Source organism: Oryza glaberrima, chromosome 3 (genome assembly GCF_000147395.1).
Source record: "Oryza glaberrima chromosome 3, OglaRS2, whole genome shotgun sequence".
NCBI classification, from domain to species: Eukaryota; Viridiplantae; Streptophyta; class Magnoliopsida; order Poales; family Poaceae; genus Oryza; species Oryza glaberrima.
The window spans coordinates 28224726-28247395 of NC_068328.1; the positions used below are offsets into that span (position 1 = coordinate 28224726).

A 22670-nucleotide genomic window follows, 5' to 3' on the forward strand; every position below is an offset into this window, starting at 1 on the left:
TAGGTACGGAAACTTATGGTTGCATTTAAAATATGACGGATGTAGTAGTTGGTAATAATTTGGATGAGCTAGAAAACTCAGCTTCTTCTAGTTTCTAATTCATTTTATGGATTCTACAACTATAATTTTTTAAAATCTAAATAAGAATCTAAATTGTTTGAGAGAGCCTCTAGCAGCTGAGGATTTTAGAAGAAACTGCAGCTACCAAAACTTCTCCAAACATACCCTCTCAGTCCGGTCTTAGTCTCCGGTCTTACTCCGGTCTGATCGGGCTGGTTCGGCCAGCTCGGTTCAGTGAGCTGGTGATTAGTATACTAGTAGGATTAATATATACAGTGATAAGCATTGTTTGAGTGGTAAAGTGGTTTGGCTAATTGGCTCGTATGGTCGCATCTGGTTTGTGGTTTGTGAAAGTGTCAACTGGGCAAAGGATAGTCTCATCAGATGCTGGCGAGTTTGGCGGTCGTTTTCACGTGACTTGTGACGGTGGTGGTGTTGCGTGGTAGCAACAGCTGGTTGATCCTTTTTTTGTTACTAGTTTGGCTAATAGTGGATTTTATTTAATCTCTGGTTTCTTTATTAAAAAAACTTTTAAGCTCTGAATGGGTCAATATCGTTTGAGTGCCTATTTACTTTGATCAGCGGAGGCTCATAATTTGCGGTAACTGGTGCTCTCTTTGTACAGCTTTAAATTCAAAAAATTTTTGAGTTAGATTTTCCTAAGAGCAAGTACTAGAAGCCTCTAAACACAAGCCCAATATATCATGTAAACTTAGATAATAACGTGGAGGAGAGAAAAAGAATAGAGAGATGACTAGAGTATCCACTTCTTATGCAAGGAACAACCTCCATAGAAACTCTAAAAAATAATAGAGAAAGAGATAAATTGATTGGTGAAAAATATATTGGGACTAGTGTCCTACAGGCAATATAATGTATATGTTAGTTTTTAAATTTAAGAGTATATAATATCGATAAATAAGAGCTGATCACCGCCTCTACTATAAAACTTGATCTAACTTAATAAATCCATAGATCTAGAACTATGATTACGTTGATAACATTTGAATAAAACATTCTGCTTTCATTTCAAATGAAATTTAAAATTTTAAATATCTATAACATGCAAACTTATTTTTTTCTGTGGATCTGAGATATGAATCTATACCAAACATGATATAGGTAGCCGAATGTCCATGATATTTACTATAACTAAAACCTTGAATGTTCATGCCAAGTGTAAGAACATCTTTAGACCTTTTCAACTCTGTTCATACCGTTTTATATATAGATACTCGCACACAATCTGCGTTTTTAATAGTATTTTACTCACATTAGGGATTAGGGATTTATGGTTAGTCTTTGTCTATTATGCAAAGAATGTGTTAGAGAACGCATATCCATGTTACATGTGCGTATTATTATAAAAAAAACTTTAGTCATTTCACTTTTTTTAAATCCCCGTTTGCTCTTTCCAAATAAATGCTTCTACTCATTTATTGGAAACAAATGCTAATTCTGTCACAAATTAGAATAACTCATTTTCCCGATGCAGTATAAAAATGATGCGCTTATTTACTGGGGTTATTTTCTTCATTTTTTTAAACAACTATGCGCATGTAAAAAGATAAAAAGAGATTTATTTAACGTGCAGTCCATTACTTCAGTGGGCCGCGTTCTGCGCGAGAAAAGGATTGGAAAAAGTACACCGAAGGTCCCTCGACTTGGCAATGGGATTAAAAACGTCCTTAACCGTAAAACCAAATATACTGGGTCCCTTAACTATACAAAACCGGTCATCAGAGGCCCTTCGGCGGTTTTTATCCCTATTTTAGTCTACTTGGCGGCTGAGTCAGCGTGGGATCCACGTGGACCCCACATATCAGCTGGGCACGTCATCACCCTCTCCCTTTCTCCTCTCTCTCTCACTCTTCTCTTATCTTCTGGCGACTGGGCAAGCCGGCCGGAGGCGACGGCGCAGGGCGGCCCAAGGGGCACCTCTTCAACCGGGCGCCGTCGCCGCACCAGAATGGCGACCAGAGCAGGCGAAGCGGCGACGGTGGCGGGCGAGCACGGTTGCGGAGAGGCGGCGTCGGCGGGCGAGAGCGGTGCGGCATCGGCGGGCTGGAACGATGCGACGTCGGCAGGCGAGAGCGGTGGCGGCGGAGGGAGCGTGCCTGCTCATTGGCGACGTCACGGGCGCGCAGCTCCCGGATCTCGTCCTCCCACCTCTCCACCCTCTCCTCTCCTTGTGGATCCTGCACACGCCAAATTCACAAACAAACCAGATTGCATCGATTGATTATGCTGCTCGTCATCAAGCAACCAACCAAACCAATTATTTTATTAGCGGGTGTGTGTGTCCATGGCCATGGCTATGGATGGTGGTCTTACGAGCAGAGGCGATCCTCGAAGTCCGCGGCGAGGTTCTTGAACAGCTCATGCCCCGCCTCCAGCATCTCCGACACCTGCATTGGCATTGCAATCTCATCGATCGATGAAAAATTCAGAATGACAAATAGCGAAATCAATGAATGGAGAGAGGTGGACCTGGCGAGTGAAGGCGTCTATGGCGAGGAGGATGCGCTGCACGTGCTCCTCCGTCTCCGCCGACGCCGCCACCACCTCCTCCTCCTCGGCGACGGCCATGTCGTCCTCCGTCTCCGTCATGGGCCCGGTGGTGATGTTGACGGCGACCCCGGAGGAGGCCGCCACTCCCCCTCCCGCGCTCCCCTGGCTCAACCATCTCCTCCTCTCCCTGTCCTCCGTTGCCCTGCACGCATCCATCCATCCATCCCAAAACTCAGATCAGATTGAGCCATCAAATTTTCGACCCAAATCAAAAATCAAATGCGCCTCAACAACTGAACTGATTGAGACAGTAGATGAAATGGAACAAGTCGATCGGAACGGAATCGCGTGGCCTTGGTTCGATCAAAGCAACGAACGCAGCTGACGACCGAATCCAATCCCCCACAACGAACGCAGCTGCATGGACTCGCGGACCACGACCGCCGCCGCCTCTGCCCCATCGATTCCCGGGCGCACTCGCCGCCAACACCTCACCCGCCGCCAACCACGACCGCGCGGCCAGCCCAGCCCCGCGTGAGCGCCGCATCCACGACCGCCTGCCGCTGGTCTCCCGCGCGGTCCGCCGCCTGCGCCATCCTTTCCCCATGCCGGAGAGTGAGATCGGGGAGGACGAGCCCGCCACCGCGTTCACCCGCCGCCGCCGCCTCGCCCTTCCGCCACCCTCCCCTTCTCCCGTGCTGCATCGTCGGCCGTCGGAGAGAAGAGTGTGTGAGAGAGAGAGACAGCAGAAAAGGGAGAGGAGGGAAAAGAGATACTGACATGTGGGACCCACGTGGGTCCCACGCTAACTCAGCCACCACGTAGGCCAAATCTGGGATCAAAACCGCCGAAGCACCTCTGGTTTTGTATAGTTAAGAGACCGTATATCTGGATTTGCCGTTCAAGATGTTTTTTATCCCGTTGACAAGTTGAGGGACCTTCGGTGTACTTTTCCCAAAAGAATTCGGCGAGAAAAACAAGAGTTCGTAGGCCCATCAGCCCATCCCACGAGCCCACCTAGAAAAAAAACCCTAAAACACGCCTGCCGTTTTGATCGGCCCAAGCCACCATCGCCAGCCAACCACAGACTAGAGGAGAAGGAACACTTCGCCGGCGGCGGCGGCGGCGGCGGCATGGCCTTCTGGCAGGCGCGGGACTTCCTCTTCTGCGGCGTGTGCGGCACCCTCCTCAAATTCGACTCCGTCCGCTCCGCCTCCTGCCCCCTCTGCGGCTTCAAGCGCAAGGCCAAAGGTCGTCGTCTTCCCCATCTCTCTCCCTGCAAAGCCCTGGGCTGTGTTCTTCTTGCGGCTGATGCCTTCGTTCTCTTTTTTTACGGCGCAGATATCGAAGGGAAGGAGACGCGGTACACGGTCACGGCTGAGGTGCGGCCGATTGCTCTACCCTCTAGCTCGCGCGAAACCCTGGGCTCGTCTGTTTCAGTCGCGACCGATTTTGTTTCCCCTCAAGTATCTAAAATCCATAATGCGATTCATTCAGTGTAGTAATCCTAGGAGATATAGTTTAGTTTGATTTACGCGAGGAGTATATATGGTTGTGCGGTGGAGCAATCCAGTCTTGTGGTTTAGGTAAAAGGACGGTCTCACTGTGTCGTGCTTCAGTATCGTATTTCATATAGAGGAATGGCTTGGTGATTATTGAATCTACATGGCAGTGCACTTTAGTAGATTTTTAGTTTTACAAATATCCATGCTGCCTTCCTTGGGATAATGCAATGCATCTCTTGGGAGCTACTCCCTCTGTTCCAAAATATAAGGATTTCTAGGTTGTTTAGCAAGTACTCTACTAAGATTAGGTCAAAAGATTTTTTTTTTCTTTATTCATTGCAGTTGTCAATTTTTGAACTTTGATTTTCTTAGATTCCCTTCTGAAGCATCTGATTGGCTCTGAGATCATTGAAGTGATGGGAATCAATGATGGGAATCAGTGCAGAAATGCTTATATTGTGGTACAACATTTGAATCCTAGAAATCCTTATATTTCGAAACGGAGGGAGTATTGGTCTGAGATTTTATTTTATGTGCTGAGATGACTCAAATGGCAATATCCTCATGCTTTCACATGCATGAATCAACTGTGGTAATGGAATAGTATGAGTTGTAGGCAAACATCTTATGGAGCAGCAAGGTAAGATGTATAGTGATTTTCTGGCTTGGCATTTGTAGGCTACTCTGAGTCTCTGATTAAGTCCTATGCTCCATACTTGTACACTTATAGTACTTAACAAAGACACAGCACCTAAAAGGTGCCAAATGAACATTTTAATTTTATGGACCACAGGTCCTGCCTTTTTAATGAACTGTGCGGTTTCTTGAATCTTGTCCCAACCATTTATATCAGATATGAAAGAAGATTTCCATGGCTATTTATATGTAGTTGACATTTTGCATGCTGTTGACAGGATATTAGAAGAGAGCTAAAACTTGATCCATATGTGATTCTTGAAACAACACTGAAGGAGGAAGACGTAATTGTCGAAAGAGCTACAGTAAGTTAAGCTTTTTCATCAATATATAGTCTGATAGTATTTTGTAGTTCTGCACATATTCATAAATCCTTTTCTGCATTAGGTAAATAAAGAGTGTGAAAAATGCAAAAATCCTGAACTTCAGTATTACACCAAGCAGGTCAGCTATCGATCCTTGAACATTTGATGTTCAATAAGCTTAATTTTCCTTTTTCTAGCTTTGATGCTTAACTACTTTATGAAACATGTGTAATTGCAGTTACGGTCAGCAGATGAGGGGCAAACTGTTTTCTATAAGTGCGCAAAATGCAGGCATGAGTTCAATGAGAACCAGTAGTCACCTTAGAATGAGCTTTTTGATCACTTCTACGATTGTGGTCTAAAAAATGGCCATGCTTTGACATGACAAGTGATTTTGAAATATTTTTTTTATGCCTTTGCTTGAATTATGACAAGTAATGGTGTGTTCGGGAGAAGGGTTTAGGAACCTCTTCCCCGTGCATGGAAAATGGGGTGGCTTATTAGTGCATTATTAATTAAGTACTTTAACGCATGGTTTAGCAGTTTGCCAAAAACATTGTATGTGCTTGGAAAACGAGGGAGAAGAAGTTTGGTAAAGTGTAGTATAGAACATACCCTAAAGAATCACATTACTTTGGGCCACATGTCCAATCCTCAATCATGCTGTTTTTCGCGGGTGCTAATTGCACATAACCGAAGTGTTTCTGTTTTCTAAAGATTATTAACCTGAAACTGCATTTTGGACCTTACGGTGCTCATATGAGCTCTCTTACTTCCCTCAAATCCTTTATGCCCTCAACCTATGCCATTTCAACCTGTTCCATAAATCATACATGTTCAGCTTCTAGGAGATATGGCATTGTTTGCTAACTGCAAATGAAAAGGTGTATAAGAAAGGCTCGTATAGTTTGAGGGGTGTACTCTTGTCAGCACCAGGATTCCAAATTTTGCGATAAATGGGTGCGTATCAGTAGCGCTGTGACTCCCGGTAAGAGCTCATCTTGAGAGGTTTTCTGTTGTCGTTTCAAATCATTTTCTGTTGGGACTTTCAGGTTATGACCAAGTTATCAAATCCAGTGATTAGTTTTTTTAAGGAGAATTTTTTCTTAACTAGTTCGAGATGAAGCTGGGACAAATTCGCAGTCCCAATTCCTGGTCTAATGGTCTATATGAATTTCTGGCTATCTTGTTCTTGAGCTCGAGACTGCAGCTTGTTTGGTTCACGTTCTGGTTGCTCATGCCGTGCCGAGCACTCGTGCTACCTCCGTCCCAAAATAAGTGCAGCCATTGATATTCGTACCCAACGTTTGACCGTCCGTCTTATTTGAAAAATTTAAAAATATTTAGTCACAAAGTACTATTCATGTTTTATCATCTAATAGCAATAAAAATACTAATTATAAAAAAATTTAAATAAGGCAAACGGTCAAACATTAAACATGAATAGTATAAAACTACTTATTTTGGAACGGAGGGAGTAGTATTAGCTAAAGCAGATTGTGGTAAAGAGCCAAAGAGGTCAGATGAGTCATGCTCATGCGTGATCAGAATTCAGAAGGATTTGAGATTTTGCTCAGTTTGTTTCCCCTTTTCCCAACTCCTATTTCTCGTTTTCCGCGCGCACGCTTTTCAAACTGCTATTTTGGTGCGTTTTTTATAAAAAGTTTCTATATGAAAGTTGTTTAAAAAAATCATATTATTCTATTTTTTAAAAAAAAACTAATAACTAAATAATCACGTGCTAATTGATTGCTATGTTTTTCGTGCGGAGGAGTTTGATTCCCAACCATCCGAAACGAACACAAGGTCAGCAAACTGAACACTTGTACACTAAAATTTTGGCGAGGCATACTCATTTCAGATTGCCGTAGGGATGCGAAATGCATCGCGAGACCCAGCATTTGTGTACGTGTATGAGAATCTCCTACGTGGATGGTCACTGTGAAAGGCCTTAGAGGCAAGGGGTTGTATGTTGCTCCCTTCGTCCTCGTCCCATAATATAAGGGATTTTCAGTTTTTTACTTGCAACATTTGACCACTTGTCTTATTTAAATTCTTTTTGTAAATATAAAAAACGAAAAATTATGCTTAAAGTACTATAGATAATCAAAAGTCACAAATAAAATAATTAATAATTTTAAAAAATTTTGAATAAGACGAATGGTCAAACGTTGCAAGCAAAAACTTAAAATCCCTTATATTATTATATGACAGAGGGAGTAGTAGCAAACCTATATTATACATATTACCTCTTAATTTATTGGTTGTTAACAGGAATGAAATTACCTCATAATTTATTGGTTGTTAACAGGAATGAAATTAGACGTAATAGTCACCTCCACTGCAAAACTTAGGCATTCACCATTCTCTACGAGAAAAGAACTCAAGACCGCGCAGTCTCCCGAGTTCCCTCGATTGGTAAAGATACAGTGAATCCATTGACCAACCAAGCGAACCAAACAGAGCAGTATACTTGCCCCGAGAAAATTTGAGCACTGCTATTTAACCAGATTTATACCCAGTGAATGGTATTTTGAAGTGTTGATAGTTCCGAGTACAGGGATACCTCCGAGATGACAGGAACTTCATTCGGTCATTCCCAATCACATGCCACAATGAAAAATTGCTCAGACCATCTACATCTTCAAGGGTTCTATTTGCATACAGTAACCTTGACCAAATCTTGGTGGCACCCAAGGCCGATGAAGTGCGGTAAGAGAAGGGAAAAGAACAGCGCTCCTAGGTGACGCATTCCAACTTATGGTCAAGGATGTTTCATCGATGATGACACGGGAATTGTTCGAAAACAAGCAACATCAAAACTGTACTCGGCTCCGCGAAATGTAGGAACAACCTCAATAGGAACAAGCCCATGCCTCACACTTTCATCTGCAACATTTGTAGTTACTACTGGATTAAACCATGAAACAGCATCACAATATGACATTTGACTGCTCATAGAAGAACTGGAAATACTTACATGTACAAGATCTACACCACGCGAGCACCTTGTAAATTGTTTGGTTACTTCAAATGAATAAATTCCGATATAACACGAACTGCTACGTCTCAGATTTCGTTGGTGGATCATCCTTCAATCCTTTGGTGAGCAAATCGTAATTGATAGAGGCAAGTTGTGATAGATTCTGCAGCAAAAGAAGTTAGAACGGTGTGCAGAATATAGGCACAAATGGGCTAACAATAAGTTTTCTACCCCTACTTTTAAGGATTGATACTGTCAATGAAACGTGACCATCACAAATTTAATGAGAATAAAAAAGAATATGTATTTGTTTTGTTGGACTGCTAGACACTAAGAACTTTGGTTTGTCTTTGTCGACACTTTGCCCAATTCCTTTTTTCCACTCATTGTCTCGCTGGCCCACATGTCAGTGAGCCATCAGTGATAAAATATTCAGTGGATTTTTAGATTATGTATCACAAGGATCTAGGTGCTATTTTATAATGAACATTGTACTATCGTTTACTGTGTGGAACAATTTTGCCACATTCAAGGGAATCATCAAACTACATTTTACAAAGCACGTGCTTGTGAAGTTGTGAGCATATAAGTTGACTGACGGATTACTAGTATGATTCATACCAATAGCATTAAATATCTAGCGAAGTTATTCCAATGGTTTGAGCTATATTACAGTACTGTGTCTAGCGAAGTAGAGATGTGACTACTATGATTTGAATCATATTGTAACTGAAAAAGCTGTTATTACTGCTTGGTAATGCAAATACTGAGGACCTGTTCGTGAGTAAATACAAGGGAAATGTAAGGAGCTGTGGGTAAACTTTTCTGCCCGTAAGTGAAGGACATGCATTACACATTACACGTTCATTTTAAAAAAGGATCCATCATGGTTACTCATGCTTCAATCAATCACATTATGAACATGAAACAAAATAGGTGGACTGTGAAGCCGTAGGCTTACTTTGACTGAGAAATTGTAAAGAAAAAAAGGAATAGGTTATCCACCGTGATAACACCATCATGCTTCAATTATTTTAAGGATATAAATATGTGAAACTGTAGGTTTACCTTGAATGAGAAATTGCTGAAAGAATAGTTGACATTTGAGCTAGATTCAAACTCAGTGAAGCCACTAGACTCATCCCCCTATTTGCACAATTTGCACAATTGTTTAGTAAAATGACTGAAGAATAAAAAGGCAGACAAACAAATTGTAGTTTTCTTTTCCTCTACTTATATAAATGCTGATGATTCATACCATATCATCTTGGTGATTGCTCACACAGCTACTGCTGCCACTAAGGCTTCCATTATCACTGGAATCCTCAAATTCGTATGCTTCATAGATGTTTTCGTCCGATGGATTCCAAGAATAACGGCTGGTGAAGTAGCTCGTGTCAAATGCACTATCTGAGGAGGGGACAAAGGCAGCCTGCATATGATTCCGTGTTATCCTCGGTACGCCTTTACAATGGAGATGCAACTATGTTTAAAGAATAAATAGTTAACCATATCCCACCTTTTGCCTAGCAAGGGTATCCCAGCTAATGTCTTTAAAAAATTGATGCTGCTTAACCTGAAGGGAATAGGATTATAAGCATCAATCATTTATGTATCATAAGAAGTTTTGAATAATCCATACAACGGATGAAGGTTTCTAAAACCCTCAAAAGTCAAAATACCTCAGAGGCGCCATTTGCACCTAGCCGTTGGTGAGGGTCTTCTGTCAATAATCTGGGTAAAGCAGTCATAATATCACATTAGTTACATAAAAAACATAACCACAATAAACTTCACAAAGGATTTTGAAATTGAGCATGAAGTAGATAGGGAGTATTGTAATAATCTGCTTAAATTGCATGCGTAAAGATTCCAAAAATACAAATCATATTGAACAGTTCTACCTTTGAGCAAACAGATGCTATAAACCATAGAACACAACTGAACACATATAATATAGCAGTGTGCTACTGTTACCCTATAAGCTGAAACTGGAAAAAAGATAGGGACTGACCTATGGCAATATAAAATATAGTGAGTACCAAGTTATCAAGCAAGAAAATGTAATATTTTAGAGCAGATGTGTCCCTGCCTAGTTTGACCCAAAATCCTAATTAATCCCAACATTCATTTGTGTTATTTGGAACCTGAATAATACAGCTAACAATCTGACGTACATTAATTCACAATGCTGATACGAGCAACTTTTGGGTGGTGATTTTACAGTACAAATGAGGGAGCTCACTTCAATTGTTATTGATGGTGATGATCATGGCAAAAACCCTATTGACTTTAGTATAGAAATTGCATGCTTGTCATTGGGATAACACAAAGGAAAATGCAGTATAAAGACAACAATTTATTATATAATTGGTCCATTGACCCTAAAAGTGACGTAAAAGCTGTGCAATCTAGCATAATCATCTATCACATTAAAACTTGGAAGCAAGAAATAGTAACATGCAATCCTGTAAGACTGAAACATGAGTTACTGTGTATTCAGAATACTCGAAACATTTCTTACTTGTCAATTAGATCCTGAGCTTCAGAACTCATCTCTTCTGGGACATGTGGCCAAGGTATTTTGCGGTTCAGAATGTTGTCGAAAATTGTCTACACCAAATACAACAAGAATGTCAAGTTGCCACAGTTTCAATACAGCAAAAAACAACATTGACTTATATAGCGACATTTTGCATTAAATAGATGAAAACCCATGTGTTTTCTAGCAGACCAAAACCCATGTATTTTCTAGAAGACCTCTTTCTCTCATATTCTCAAGAGATCTGAACGGGAGCTTTGCATGCTTAATGAAAGAACTTTACTCAACGTCACATAAATGGCAGAGAAATATTCAGTACATGAAAGTCTGATACCTGGGGGTGTTCTGCGTTGAATGGAGGTATTCCAACAATTAATTCAAAAAGTATAACACCCACAGACCACCAATCAGCACTAGTACCTGCAAGGACAATCAGTACTCAAGAGAGTCAAAACAAGAAGACAATGCAGAGGTTGAAAGAAAACTATGTCGGGCATTTTACCATGTCCTGTCCCCAAAAGGATTTCCGGTGCTAAATAATCAGGAGTTCCGACAGCAGAGCGCTTTTGTCTCCGTGCTCGGTGATCCATTTCCTCAAATTCGCTCATCTGAGGTTCATCATCTCCATACAACGAAGACCCGCTAACAGCAGGACCAGATAGATCATCCGTGCTGTTGATCAGACCAACCTTGGACAACCCAAAATCTGTCAACTGGAGAATTAAGATTGATAAGCAGGACATATAGAAGGCATTAAAAAGGAACATATTCGAAAAAGAACGAAAACAATATTTATTGCTGAATTACAGGTTAAATGAAATGAAAACTCAGAAGGAAATATGTGTAGCATTATCATCAATTCATTAAGATATGGATTCACTTAATTAGAAAAGAGCTAGCTGAAATCAGCATATATTTGATTTATGTGGAAACCAACATGTCATGACATGAAAGTTTTTATGCATTGCCTGATTGTCATGTGGGGACGTCACTACTCACTAAGTCCGGCGCCGGCGACGACAGCAAGATACGGAACAGTAGTTTGTTAGCATCCTTTTTCTTAGCTAAATTGGTTTGTTAGTTTAGCCCTATGATTTGTTATGATCTTATCTCTTAGATGGGTATATTAAGCTGTAAGGAAGTTGATTAATGCAAGCAGAACTTGAGATCAATCTCATTTCATTGTTCCTGCCTCAAGGGCGCGTCGCGGATCACGGCACCGCCGCGCCGTCGAGGTCCAGGGCCACGTCCGATCACCTCTTTCAAATACAATCTTCGCCGAGTTCCTCCTTCCAATTTGCTAACTCGTGACATTGATACAACACAGTTTGAAACCTCAAAAAGTTTAAAAACTCCAAAAACTGATTCTCCTCAGAACTCTCATAGGATATGTGTTTATTTTATCTCTCACTAGATGATGCCATTGTGGCAATTGCTATGAACTGCTACATCACTATCTCATTTGGTTGCTGGAACCAAAAATAGGAATATATCTTCTAGTCATCAGAGAACAGAAAAGCGCTTACCTTTGAGAGGCATGTGAATGATTTTTTAGTTTATCATGTACTCCCTCCTTCCAAAAGTCTAAGTCCTATTTCATTCTTTGGTTTTTCCAAAAGTCTAAGTCCTATTTGTAGTCATTATATGCTATATTAATTTTTTTATCGGAACCCAAGAAGTCATTTTAGTACTTATAGGTTGCATGTTCATTGGTTTTGTCACATGATGAATGAGTTAACTACATATTGGTCTTGGTGCAAAAAGAAATAGGACTTAGACTTTTGGAAGGAGGGAGTATCTAACATTGAACATAAAACAAGAAAAATGGAGAGAAAACTTAACGATCATGCGCACACATAAATACCTTTATATGCCCGTCATGAGCTATCAATAAGTTGTCAGGTTTAAGATCTCTATGAACTATGTGCATAGAGTGCAAATATTCCAAAGCTAGCACCTGCAGAATAAAATGATTATCAGACAAAGGAAAAGTGAAAATGGAAGAAATAAATTGTTAGTAAAAGAAACTTACAACTTCTGCAAGGTATATACGAGCAACATCTTCATCCAAGCACCCTAAATTTCTCAGTAGAGAATACAGGTCCCCTCCATTCAGGTACTCCATGACTAGATACAAATTTTCCCGGGAGGTAAAAGAATAGAAGAAACGAACCTTAAAAGAACATAACCAATTCAGAACCACAGTATAGCTTTCAATGATGAAGGGTCGCATTTGCAAGTTCACTCACCACAAAAGGATTCCTCACTGTAATCAAGATATCACGTTCAGCCAATATACTCTCAACAGCATTTTTCCGAATCATATCTGCCTTCCTTAATACCTGTTTCAAAAGTAAGCAACTGTTGTTAGACCACATGGATGCCCCATCCATCCCAAACCGAAAAACAAAAGCTAATAATAAAGGGAGTTTAGCAGTCAAGCCCCCAAACTATTGCTTTACATCTTAGAGCTATCATGCTGAGCAGAGGCAAGGTGTTGTGTGCTCAGCAAAACCAAAATTACTATACCAATTTATCATTACTTCCTTTTTTGTGAGGAGTCAATTCATCATTCATGTGAACTAAAGTCACTTCAATCTAAAACCTATGATGGTCAAGTTGTCACAAGTAAAGCATGAACATGATGGGCCGCTCCACTGTCATTCTGATCCCATTTTTATAAGTAAGCTATGACTATCAAGGAGACTAATGCAGGTAAAAAGAACTACTTAGAGTCCAATATCATGTCCAGTCTACACCATAGTCTAGAAAACAAAAACTACCAAACCAAACAGGCAAACACACCATCAAAATTTTGCCACTACCAAAACTTTGGCATTGCCCATATATTTGTCTCTTGTTGGCACAAATTGGCACCAAACCAAACCTACCAACTCTACCCTACCAAAATGTGGTAGTGCCAAAAGTTGCCAAAGATACGGCATTACCAAACTTTTGGTAGGGTATCGAACCAAAATGTGATAGTGCCAAAACAGCATAATGATTTAACGGGAGCAACTAAATGGATCCCATTGGAACCGACTCCATATTAGTTAACTTTTTAAAAGCAAACAGTCATATAATTTTAACATATCCTGTAATCACATAAGTTACTTATCTAACAAGACGCAGATTTGATTAAAAAACAAGGGATGCCTAACTAATGAAATCGAGTGCAGTTTCTTTCTCGAATGAATTTTAGAACAAGTGATATAATTCGTAACATTGACCACATGTACCAAATGAACCAGCGGAACAAGTGGTACAGCCAGGTTTTTGTAGTATGGATAGTGTACTACAGTACTATAAATATGAAGAGGTGTACTACAAATATGAAGATGTGTACTATAAATATCAAGGTGTTAATCTTTTTTGTGGTCAACTAGTCAAACTGGGAGCAAATTAAAAAAGCAAACGCGAGAAATACCATCTCTCTAATCTTCCTTCTCTGAACATTGAAGGTCCACAGGTATTTCCTTTCTTTTGCAAAAGTTTTCAATCCAATAATTTGACCATGTCATGTTGATCACAAGGGGTCCTTGATAATAAATAATGAATGACTTCCAGCTGGTGGTTCTCATAGAAATGTGTTGTTTAGAAAGGTATGCATAAATGTACGAAAAACCTCAAGGCCCTTTCTAAAGTATCATTGCAATAATATCACAATGGCAGGGGTTATCAACTGAACAAAACTACCGCCGAGTATCGACAAGAACAAATATTCTTGAGTGTGTTTTATTGAGTTTTGGGGAAGAAGACTGGCAAGTCAACATATTTACATCAAAAGCAATTTCCTTTCCCCTTTTTTGCATGCTAAAATTCTGGTTTGCGTCTGAAAGATAGTCATATAGCAATATTTTTGGTTTTTGGTCAAGAATGCCTACAACATTACAGGTACAACCAAGGAAAGCAAGTCTGGGTACATAAGGGAACAAATATATGGCAACAAATACCTTTATAGCAAAGAGGTCTCCTGTAGTTCTTTTCTTGGCCAAGAAAACACGTCCAAATGCTCCACGGCTGATAGGTTTAATGATTTCGAAGTCATCAATCGAAGTACGATCCTTGACTGGGTGAACAGGACTAGCTCGTAAGCTACGGACAACATCATCTTCTTCATCCATTACAGTACTCGCTGAATCAACTTTGTCCATATCAACCGAATCACAAAGCAGTAGGTACTTCTCCCTAAGAAATTATATAAATGTGAAGGGAAATTACAAATGGAAACTAATATAAGTGCTAAAAGTGACCTGCAAGAATTATTTTCATGTGCTTATTTAGTATAATGTCAACTAAGATAAGCCACTTGTGTAGTGAACTCAGCAGAGACTCACCGGTGGAGTTTTTCTATACGTGTGCCAAATGTCTGCACCGTGAGAGCCTCATGCTTCCTACGATTGACAATTTCTTGCAGATCTTCTATGCAGGTAACCAATAGGGAGAGTGCCCTTTCTTCATCTAGAGGAGTAGTTGCAATGCACCGCGCAATATCAGCAAGTTCAACAATCTGCACAGATTGAAGGACACTGTTAATCAGCACTTCTTGCATTATATTACATTACAAAATCATTTACTACTGGTAGATGATGCATAGTGATCCTAACCTAGATTATTATATGGTAAATACCACACTGAGGACCAGTGTGAAGGGGGGAGTCCGCTTGGAAAGGGAGGTAAACATGACAGGAGTGAACTTTTTAATCTTTCTTCTTGCTTAATTCTTAAAAGAAAACAAATCCCCTTGAGCTCCCAAAGGTGCAGCTAAGACATTGGAGATAGTAGATGCCATCTAATCAGCACCATCTCTAGGTATACTTGGTAACAAAGCAAACTAACCAACTAACAGCATCTCTAATGAAGGGCTTGATTGGTATAGCTTGCTGCAGCTGCAGCTGTAACTACAGTACCAATAACAGGTTTTGTGATGAAGCTGCTATAGTGCTGCGGCTGTGCAGCAGCAGCAAAGCTGAACCAATCCGGCCCGACATCTAACGTGTGGCAGTGGCAGCTAAGCCCACAATCATACATGGCACATTCGTTCCAGCCACCCAACCATTATATATACGCATGACACAGCAGTTGATTGGGAAAATAGTGGCATTATTACCATTCCTTTTCAACAAACGTATTCTGCACAAGAGAAACTAAATTTTCATAAACAGACAAAATATTTTACCATGGCCATAGCTTTGCTCACTTTGCACATTGTACCTTGTACAAAAATAAACACCGACTATTTTCTATAGTTTAGCCTAGCAAAATAATCAACTATCTAATGTATGTATGTATGTGTGATTGAGAGAGCTTACCTGAGGAAGATCATCGCTCTCATTAATTGCACTTCGGCCAGCTAAAAGCATGTCTATGTGATTAGATCTTGGAGTTGTTAGTGGAGATCTAGGGGTCATACTTCCTGCTGAAGATGTAGCCATTCCATGATCAGATTTTGGCCCAAAACGAGTCTTACATGTCATGGAAGGAAGGTTTTTTATGTCATCCAGTGAAATAGTGCTATCAGCCTCCTGGAGGTAGTCAAGCATATCAGCTGAGCCTCTTCTAGACCAATCAGAGAGCTTTGGAGAGGGGCCATCAGATTCTTCATTGATGCTTGAATTTGATACTTTTGCAACATCTGGACTGCCAACAGCATTTGGAAGGTCTTTTTGTGTATAAGATTCTACCAACTTTTCAAGTGCTTCAGCAACTCTAATTAGACGTTCATCAACGCTTACACCTTTTTGATCACATCTGTCAGCACTTGCACATATTGCTGAGTGATTTTCTACATAATGAGTAGGGACATATTCTTCACATATGCGACACATTATTGAACCTTCTTCAGAAATATTTGGCTGGTCAGACCAGTGACCCCATGAAGTTTTGTGTTGATGCTTGGGAGGAAGAGATTGATGTGATGTAGATTCCACTGGACTGTTCAATTCAGCCTGGCTACTAACTGCAGGGGGTGTATCTGTTTTCTTATTAGGTGATTCCTCTTTAATAGGGGTAGGATCTTTAGGGGGTTTTGGGACAGGTGATGGAAAAGGTTTCCAGGAAGATATACGCTCCCTGGTTGGAGACTCAACCTCCTTTTTAACATCTGTTGTATCAAGCGGTGAAAGAAACTTAACAGGCTTTATCTCCTGGCTTCTCTTCCATTTTAAATTATGTTGCTCTTGACTGTACGATTTTCGTACATCACTTTTGCTGCCTCTGGTTGTAGTGTCATCACCTGGTTGAGCCAATATCTGCCTATCAGCAGATTGTATGATCTTATCACGTTGATCCATAACAACTTCATCCTCCGCAAAGCCACTCTCTTTGTGAAATTGAAGCAATCTTGTACATCTCGTAAGGATAAAAAGCATCCGAGTGTACAGTTTCTTCAGCACACCCATTGGGAGCTCCTGACGATGATCATCTAAATCTTGCACTATGCCTTCACATTGAAGCCAAAACTCCCCCGGTGTCATTACACAGCAGCTACGTGCAAGTATGAGCAAATCTTCCAAAGTTTCCTTCCACTCAGGATGAGAATCTGCATACTTTTCCATTACACCAACCAAGTCTCCTGCAAATACTGCCAAATCTGAATTTACCTCCTCCTTTGCTTTCTCAAATCTCACCTGAATAACTTTTAACACCTCCTGTGTTGATGACAGAAAACAAGATTAATTTTGCTCCATAAATAGCAATATGAAGGTCATTAATCACTATCCACGAAGACCATGAATTGAGAATACCTTCAAGTTGTAAATGCCCCGAGGCTTCCAAAAAGGGAATGGTCGGACCCCCTTGGAGTTCAACTCATGCGAAAAACTTTTTATATCTGCAGGGACTCTCTTCCTTGGAGCACTGGTAGCCTGCATGATGGCCTTAAAGCGTGGAGATTCCGATTCCTTTGGTGTTTCACAGGGATCATATGCACACTGTGGATTAAGATGACAGTACAGATAGGAGGAGTAAGAAAAGAGCAAAAGATGGTTTTGTCATTGCTTGTTTAATTTAAAAATGTGAAATGGGCTTGTAGAAGCATCAGTACCACATTATCTGGTATGTGAGTTGGAGTCCTCAAATCTCCAGAATGGTTCCGCAATGCATTCGGGTTAACTGTGTATGAGATAGATTGGGCACACACATATCAGATTTTCAAGTTACAAAAAGACACACAGATTATACATTGTTAGCTATTGTTATATGGGATAAAGTAGAATGTGCTATGGACAAGGCTACAAAAAGAAATGCATTTTCACATGAGAGGAGCAGAAACTATTAAACACCGGAAGCACATATTATAGAATAAATTCAGCCAGTTGTAGCAACAATATGAATCTTTATAGTAAAACATTTCTCAGCAAACTACTACAGAGTTTGCTGCGGACTCCAAGAAGTTCGTTTTTTTTAAGAACTAGCAAATTAAACTGAAGGATATAGCTCCGATAGACATAAACAGGTATTTAAGTAAGTAATCTGCCACAAGTCAAATGAACACCTCACTCCAGTCATATATCCAATGAGCTGTGTATATAGAATTAGAAGCTGTGCGCACAATTACATTAACTTCAATCATGAAATCGCAGGAATAGCTTATGATCAACTGCTAAAAATAGCAACCAATTACTAGCTTTGAATTTAAATTGTCTACACCTTTTAATAACTAGGCGGGCATTCCTTACTTAAATGGTAAGAATCATTCTTACGTTAGCACCGGTGGTTCCAAGTTTAGCATCTAGACACCATGCGGCAAAATGAAAATCATGGGCGCCAATCTCCTTATAACTCAACACATCTAAGTTGAAATTATTATGTTTTTACTGTTTTTAACAACTACCGTCGACACGGTAAGCTCTGAAGGGAGCTTGAATTGAATTGCTTAATGCTGTTCTCCCCTTACTATCAATTCAAGAGCTTGGCAATGATAAGCTAATCCCCCTATCTTCCAAAAACCTGTAGCCGGCTTGCAGGATCATGATGCAAAAACCTGGAAAACAAGTTTAAAGGATGTTCAGCTTGCAGGATCAACAACCTTTTGCAGAGCTCTTTCCTTCCAGGCTCGTTGCTGTGGCGCCCCGCGCTGGATGTTCGGCCGCTTTCCCTTTCCCCCGGCTGCCACTGGTCGAATCTGCCCATGAGCTTCCAGCCTTCCTCCCGCCGCCGCCGCCGCCAGCCGATGCAGCCGACGGGTCCGCCTGCGCCTGCCCACGCGATAGATTACTGCTCCCGAGCGCGGCAGCGATGCGGTGCCCCTCCTGCGGCAGGGGCCCGGATCTCGTCTTGATCCGGTTGAGGCCCAGCGAGGACGCCAGGATGGGCGACAGCGCCGCCGCCGACGCCCCGCCCGCGCCCCCATCCCGAAGCTGCGCCGCGGCGGCCTTCCTCCCGTCCGCCGACGGGCTCGACGAGGCCGACGCAGGCGCCGCCCCCGCGCCGCCCTTGGAGGCGGCGGACCCGGACGCGGAGCCGCCGAAGAGCTTGTCGCGCTTCCTGGGGGTCTCCGATTTGGGCTTCTTCTTGTCGGATCTGGACGACGACGACGACGACGCCGCCGCCGGCGACCCCGCCGCGGGCGGCGCGGAGGTGGGCGTCCGCGGGCTGTTGCTCCCGTCCGTGGGGCTCGACGACTCCGACGACTTGTGCCGCGACGAGAAGAACCTCCCCTTGAACACCATCTCCTCGCCGCCCGCCGGGGAGGCGTTCGGTCGAACAGGTGGTGGGGGCGGCCGAGCGAGCGAGACTGCGAGTCCACAAGGAGAGAGAGAGAGAGAGAGAGAGGGAGAGCGTGGTAGTGGGGACAAGGCCGCAGATGTAGAGAGAGGAGAGAGGAGAGAAGCCGAGGAGGAGGACTCGGCCGGTCGGTCGGGGCGCGCGGCGCGTGCTCTCCCTCCTCCTCCCCTTCCCTTGCGGCTCACGGCTCGGGCCTCTGGGTGGGACGGTGCGAGCGAGAGACCGCGGCTTGACTGGGGCAGTAGTGGGTCAGCTACAGTGCTACTGGCTATGCTAATGCTACAGCAGCTCCACTGGGGTCAGCGAGGGAGTGTGGTGGCTTTGGTGGGCCGGAGGAGAGGGGGTTCGTTGCAGCGGGGAAATAAGTCCACTTTGACTCCCTTCGGCCTTGTTTGGTTTGGAGGGAGTTGAAGGGGACTGGAGAGGTTTGAGGAGAATTATTCCACATCACAATAGGTGTAGAATAAGGCCCTCTTTGTTTAGGCTTATAAGCCAACTTATAAGTCGAAAAGTCTAAGCCTAAACAAACAAGCAGCTTTTCCGTTTGGCTTTTTTGAAGCCATAAGCCACTCTAACACTATTAAGCCAAAAGCTAGGTTGGAGAAGCTTTTTTGGCTTATGTGAGGTAGATGTATGACTCAACCACTAAACTTAGGACATTAAATCCACTGGCTTATAAATCATATAAGTTAATAAGCTGACTTAAAAGTCTAGGCCAATAAACCTAAGCCTAAACAAAAGGGCCTAAGCCAAAAGCTAGGTTGGAGAAGCTTTTTTGGCTTATGTGAGGTAGATGTATGAGTCAACTACTAAACTTAGGACATTAAATCCACCGGCTTATAAATCATATAAGCCAATAAGCTGACTTAAAAGTCTAGGCCAATAAGCCTAAGCCTAAACAAAGAGGGCCTAAATGTTTTTGGCTTGGTTATCAGGTTGGGTAATGAAAGTTGTCTGTTGTAAAAAAAAAGGCGTGGAATAAATCACTTCTAATCTCTCACTCTTATGCATTAACCGAACTGATTCGTACCCTTGAAACATAATACAGGATATCTCGACCCCCAACTATTAAAACAGGTGCAATTTAACTCTCTCGGCAGTTTTGGAGGGCGTTTTCACTAACGTGGCAGTATTGACTTGGTCTGTGGCGTCGACGTGGCGCTTTGGTTCTATTATAATTAAAAAAATATATATATGGGACCCATTTGTCATTCACAAAAAAATAGGACCCACATATCATCCTCTCTCTCCTCTTTCCTCCTTCCTCTCTCTCCTCTTCGACCGTCTGCAAGGGGCAGGAGTTGGAGCAGCCGGTGGACTTTCGTCCGCAGCACACATATGCTGCATCCGGCCTACTTGACCTCGCCGTCACGCTCCTCCGCCTCACGCTGGACCCAACCACCATGTTCTACAGCTCCGCCATCCACGTCCACACCTCCCGCAGCCTCCAGCTCGCCACACTCGCGCTGCTCTCTGAGATGCTGGGTAGGGGGCTCCTCCCAACCTCGCACACCCGCGCCGCCGCCGCTGCTCCAGCCCTACTCCTCGCATACGGCCAAAGGTGGAAAAGGGGAGACAAAGGGAGAGATAATGGAGAGAGAGGGAGGAGGAAGAAGGGGGAGGAGAGAGATGATGGCATGTGGCCCGATAGGGTTAATGGACTCTTCTGTCAAATATGGATCATGTTTGAGGACACGAAGATTCTAAAAGCTAGCTGGTTTGGTTGGTAGCTATAGCCTCTAAAAACATGAAAAAAAAAGGTTCCTCAGCTTGTAATTTTCAGTTATTTTCTAAATAGATTGTATAGTTATACATCACATAAAATATGTACGCTTTAAATTGGATCATGCTTTAAATTGTAAGTGAGTTTCTAGTAATGGTAACTTCTCTTACAATTTCTAGCTCTTAAATTGGATCATGTTTTTTTTAAATATTTTCAGCTTCTCTAGATAATTCAAATTGTCAATCATACTCTATTACAATGTCAAAAATCTAAAACGACAGAGTAGTAGTAATATTGAATAAAATATGATACATTTGAAAGGGTATAGTTCGAAATGTACATTTGAATCCAACTCGGGACAATTCGTCGGTATGCTGTGTGGACGGGATTGAGAGAGACCTGACGAGTGGGTTTGCTGTTCCGGCGTGGGGGCCGGGGGAGTTTCTGGTTTCCAGCATCGAGGATTCGAGATGCTGCCATAGTGCCATGCTGCTGGTAGCCTGTGCTAGTCAGCCTGTTCACTGGTGCAGTGGTGCTGCTGATGCTCAGCTCAGGGCCCGGTCTGGGAGAGTCAAAGATTCCCGGTCCATGGTTTGAATTTGGAAAGAGAGAATTTCTCTTTTACTTTTCTAGGAGATCTGAAAATTATTTTAATTTTGGTAAGGTGGACCGGTGTGAGCTGAGATCTACTCCCTCCGTCCCAGGAAGAAGGGATTCCTGGAAGCCCAAGGTAGTTTTAGAACACAGAGTAAAAGACTAAACTAACCTTAGTACTAGTACATCCAATCATTAGGTACAAATAAACTATTACTACTGCCACACATTAATAAAATATGAGTAGTACTCCATACTCAAACACACATGGAGACACAGGGAGACAAGGTGCCAAATAATTTGAATGAAGAGTTAAGCGCCACTTCATTGGCGGGATGTAATACAAATTTAGCACACCCCACCACAACAAACCCTACAAGTTTCAAATCTGAAGTTTCCCTCCCACTTTATCACTTCATAACTCTGCAAAAATACAAGTTTCCTTCCCACTTTATCCCTTCATAACTCTGCAAAAACACATCCATGACTTTAGATCTAAATATAGCATTAGATGATGGAGATGAACATGCTATACCTAACCTCAATGAAGCAGTGGCTGAAGAAACAGCAGTGGCTGATCAGGAGGATGACCAGGTTAGAGGTGATCTCCAGGGAGGTGCCAACCATGAGCTTCCTGGAGGTGATTTTCAAGGAGGTGCCAACCATGTGCTTCCTTTTGATCTCAACTTGTATGCATCTTACCACCAAGGAGAAATACATCTAGGTAACCTTGTAAACATGAATAGAAATCAAATGATCTTTGTAGATATGGCTTGCATAAATCACTCTAAAATCTTTGCCATTTCTCTGTAAAAATGATCTATAACATGTGCATTGATGCAATTGCTATCTTCTTGGAACAAAATTGGTCTTTGATAAGCTTGAGAAAACAATTAGGACTTGATTTTTTTTCTTTGATATTTACCAACTCAATTCTGTCAAGATAATGAAATTTATTCCCTTCCATAATATCATAGGTTATACTAGATTCTAGATATGCTAGATTCTGCATGGATAGGTTGGT

The 22670-nt window shown here is 42.0% G+C and overlaps 2 protein-coding genes and 1 pseudogene across 2 annotated transcripts; 1 reads left to right on the forward strand and 2 right to left on the reverse strand.

Moving 5' to 3' along the window:
• Window positions 1-1925: 1925 nt before the first annotated feature.
• Window positions 1926-3167, reverse strand: LOC127766391 (uncharacterized; annotated as a pseudogene).
• Window positions 3168-3640: 473 nt separating this feature from the next.
• LOC127765516 (DNA-directed RNA polymerase I subunit RPA12-like) lies at window positions 3641-5770 on the forward strand. The gene is made up of 5 exons (XM_052290430.1): window positions 3641-3822; window positions 3913-3953; window positions 4991-5077; window positions 5160-5216; window positions 5316-5770. Exons 1-5 carry the CDS (start codon window positions 3705-3707, stop codon window positions 5391-5393), a joined length of 381 nt encoding a protein of 126 aa, XP_052146390.1. The 5' UTR covers window positions 3641-3704; the 3' UTR covers window positions 5394-5770.
• A 1803-nt stretch (window positions 5771-7573) lies between these two features.
• Window positions 7574-19458, reverse strand: LOC127765515 (probable serine/threonine protein kinase IREH1). The gene is made up of 18 exons (XM_052290429.1): window positions 18632-19458; window positions 17648-17715; window positions 17349-17534; window positions 15915-17252; window positions 14940-15112; window positions 14556-14790; window positions 12852-12944; window positions 12635-12775; window positions 12467-12559; window positions 11105-11315; window positions 10937-11022; window positions 10585-10673; window positions 9743-9794; window positions 9580-9636; window positions 9319-9492; window positions 9129-9206; window positions 8058-8223; window positions 7574-7966 (listed from the first exon to the last, which is right to left on the reverse strand). The coding sequence occupies exons 1-17, from the start codon at window positions 19272-19274 to the stop codon at window positions 8140-8142; spliced, it is 3801 nt and encodes a 1266-aa protein (XP_052146389.1). The 5' UTR covers window positions 19275-19458; the 3' UTR covers window positions 7574-7966; window positions 8058-8139.
• Window positions 19459-22670: the final 3212 nt, after the last annotated feature.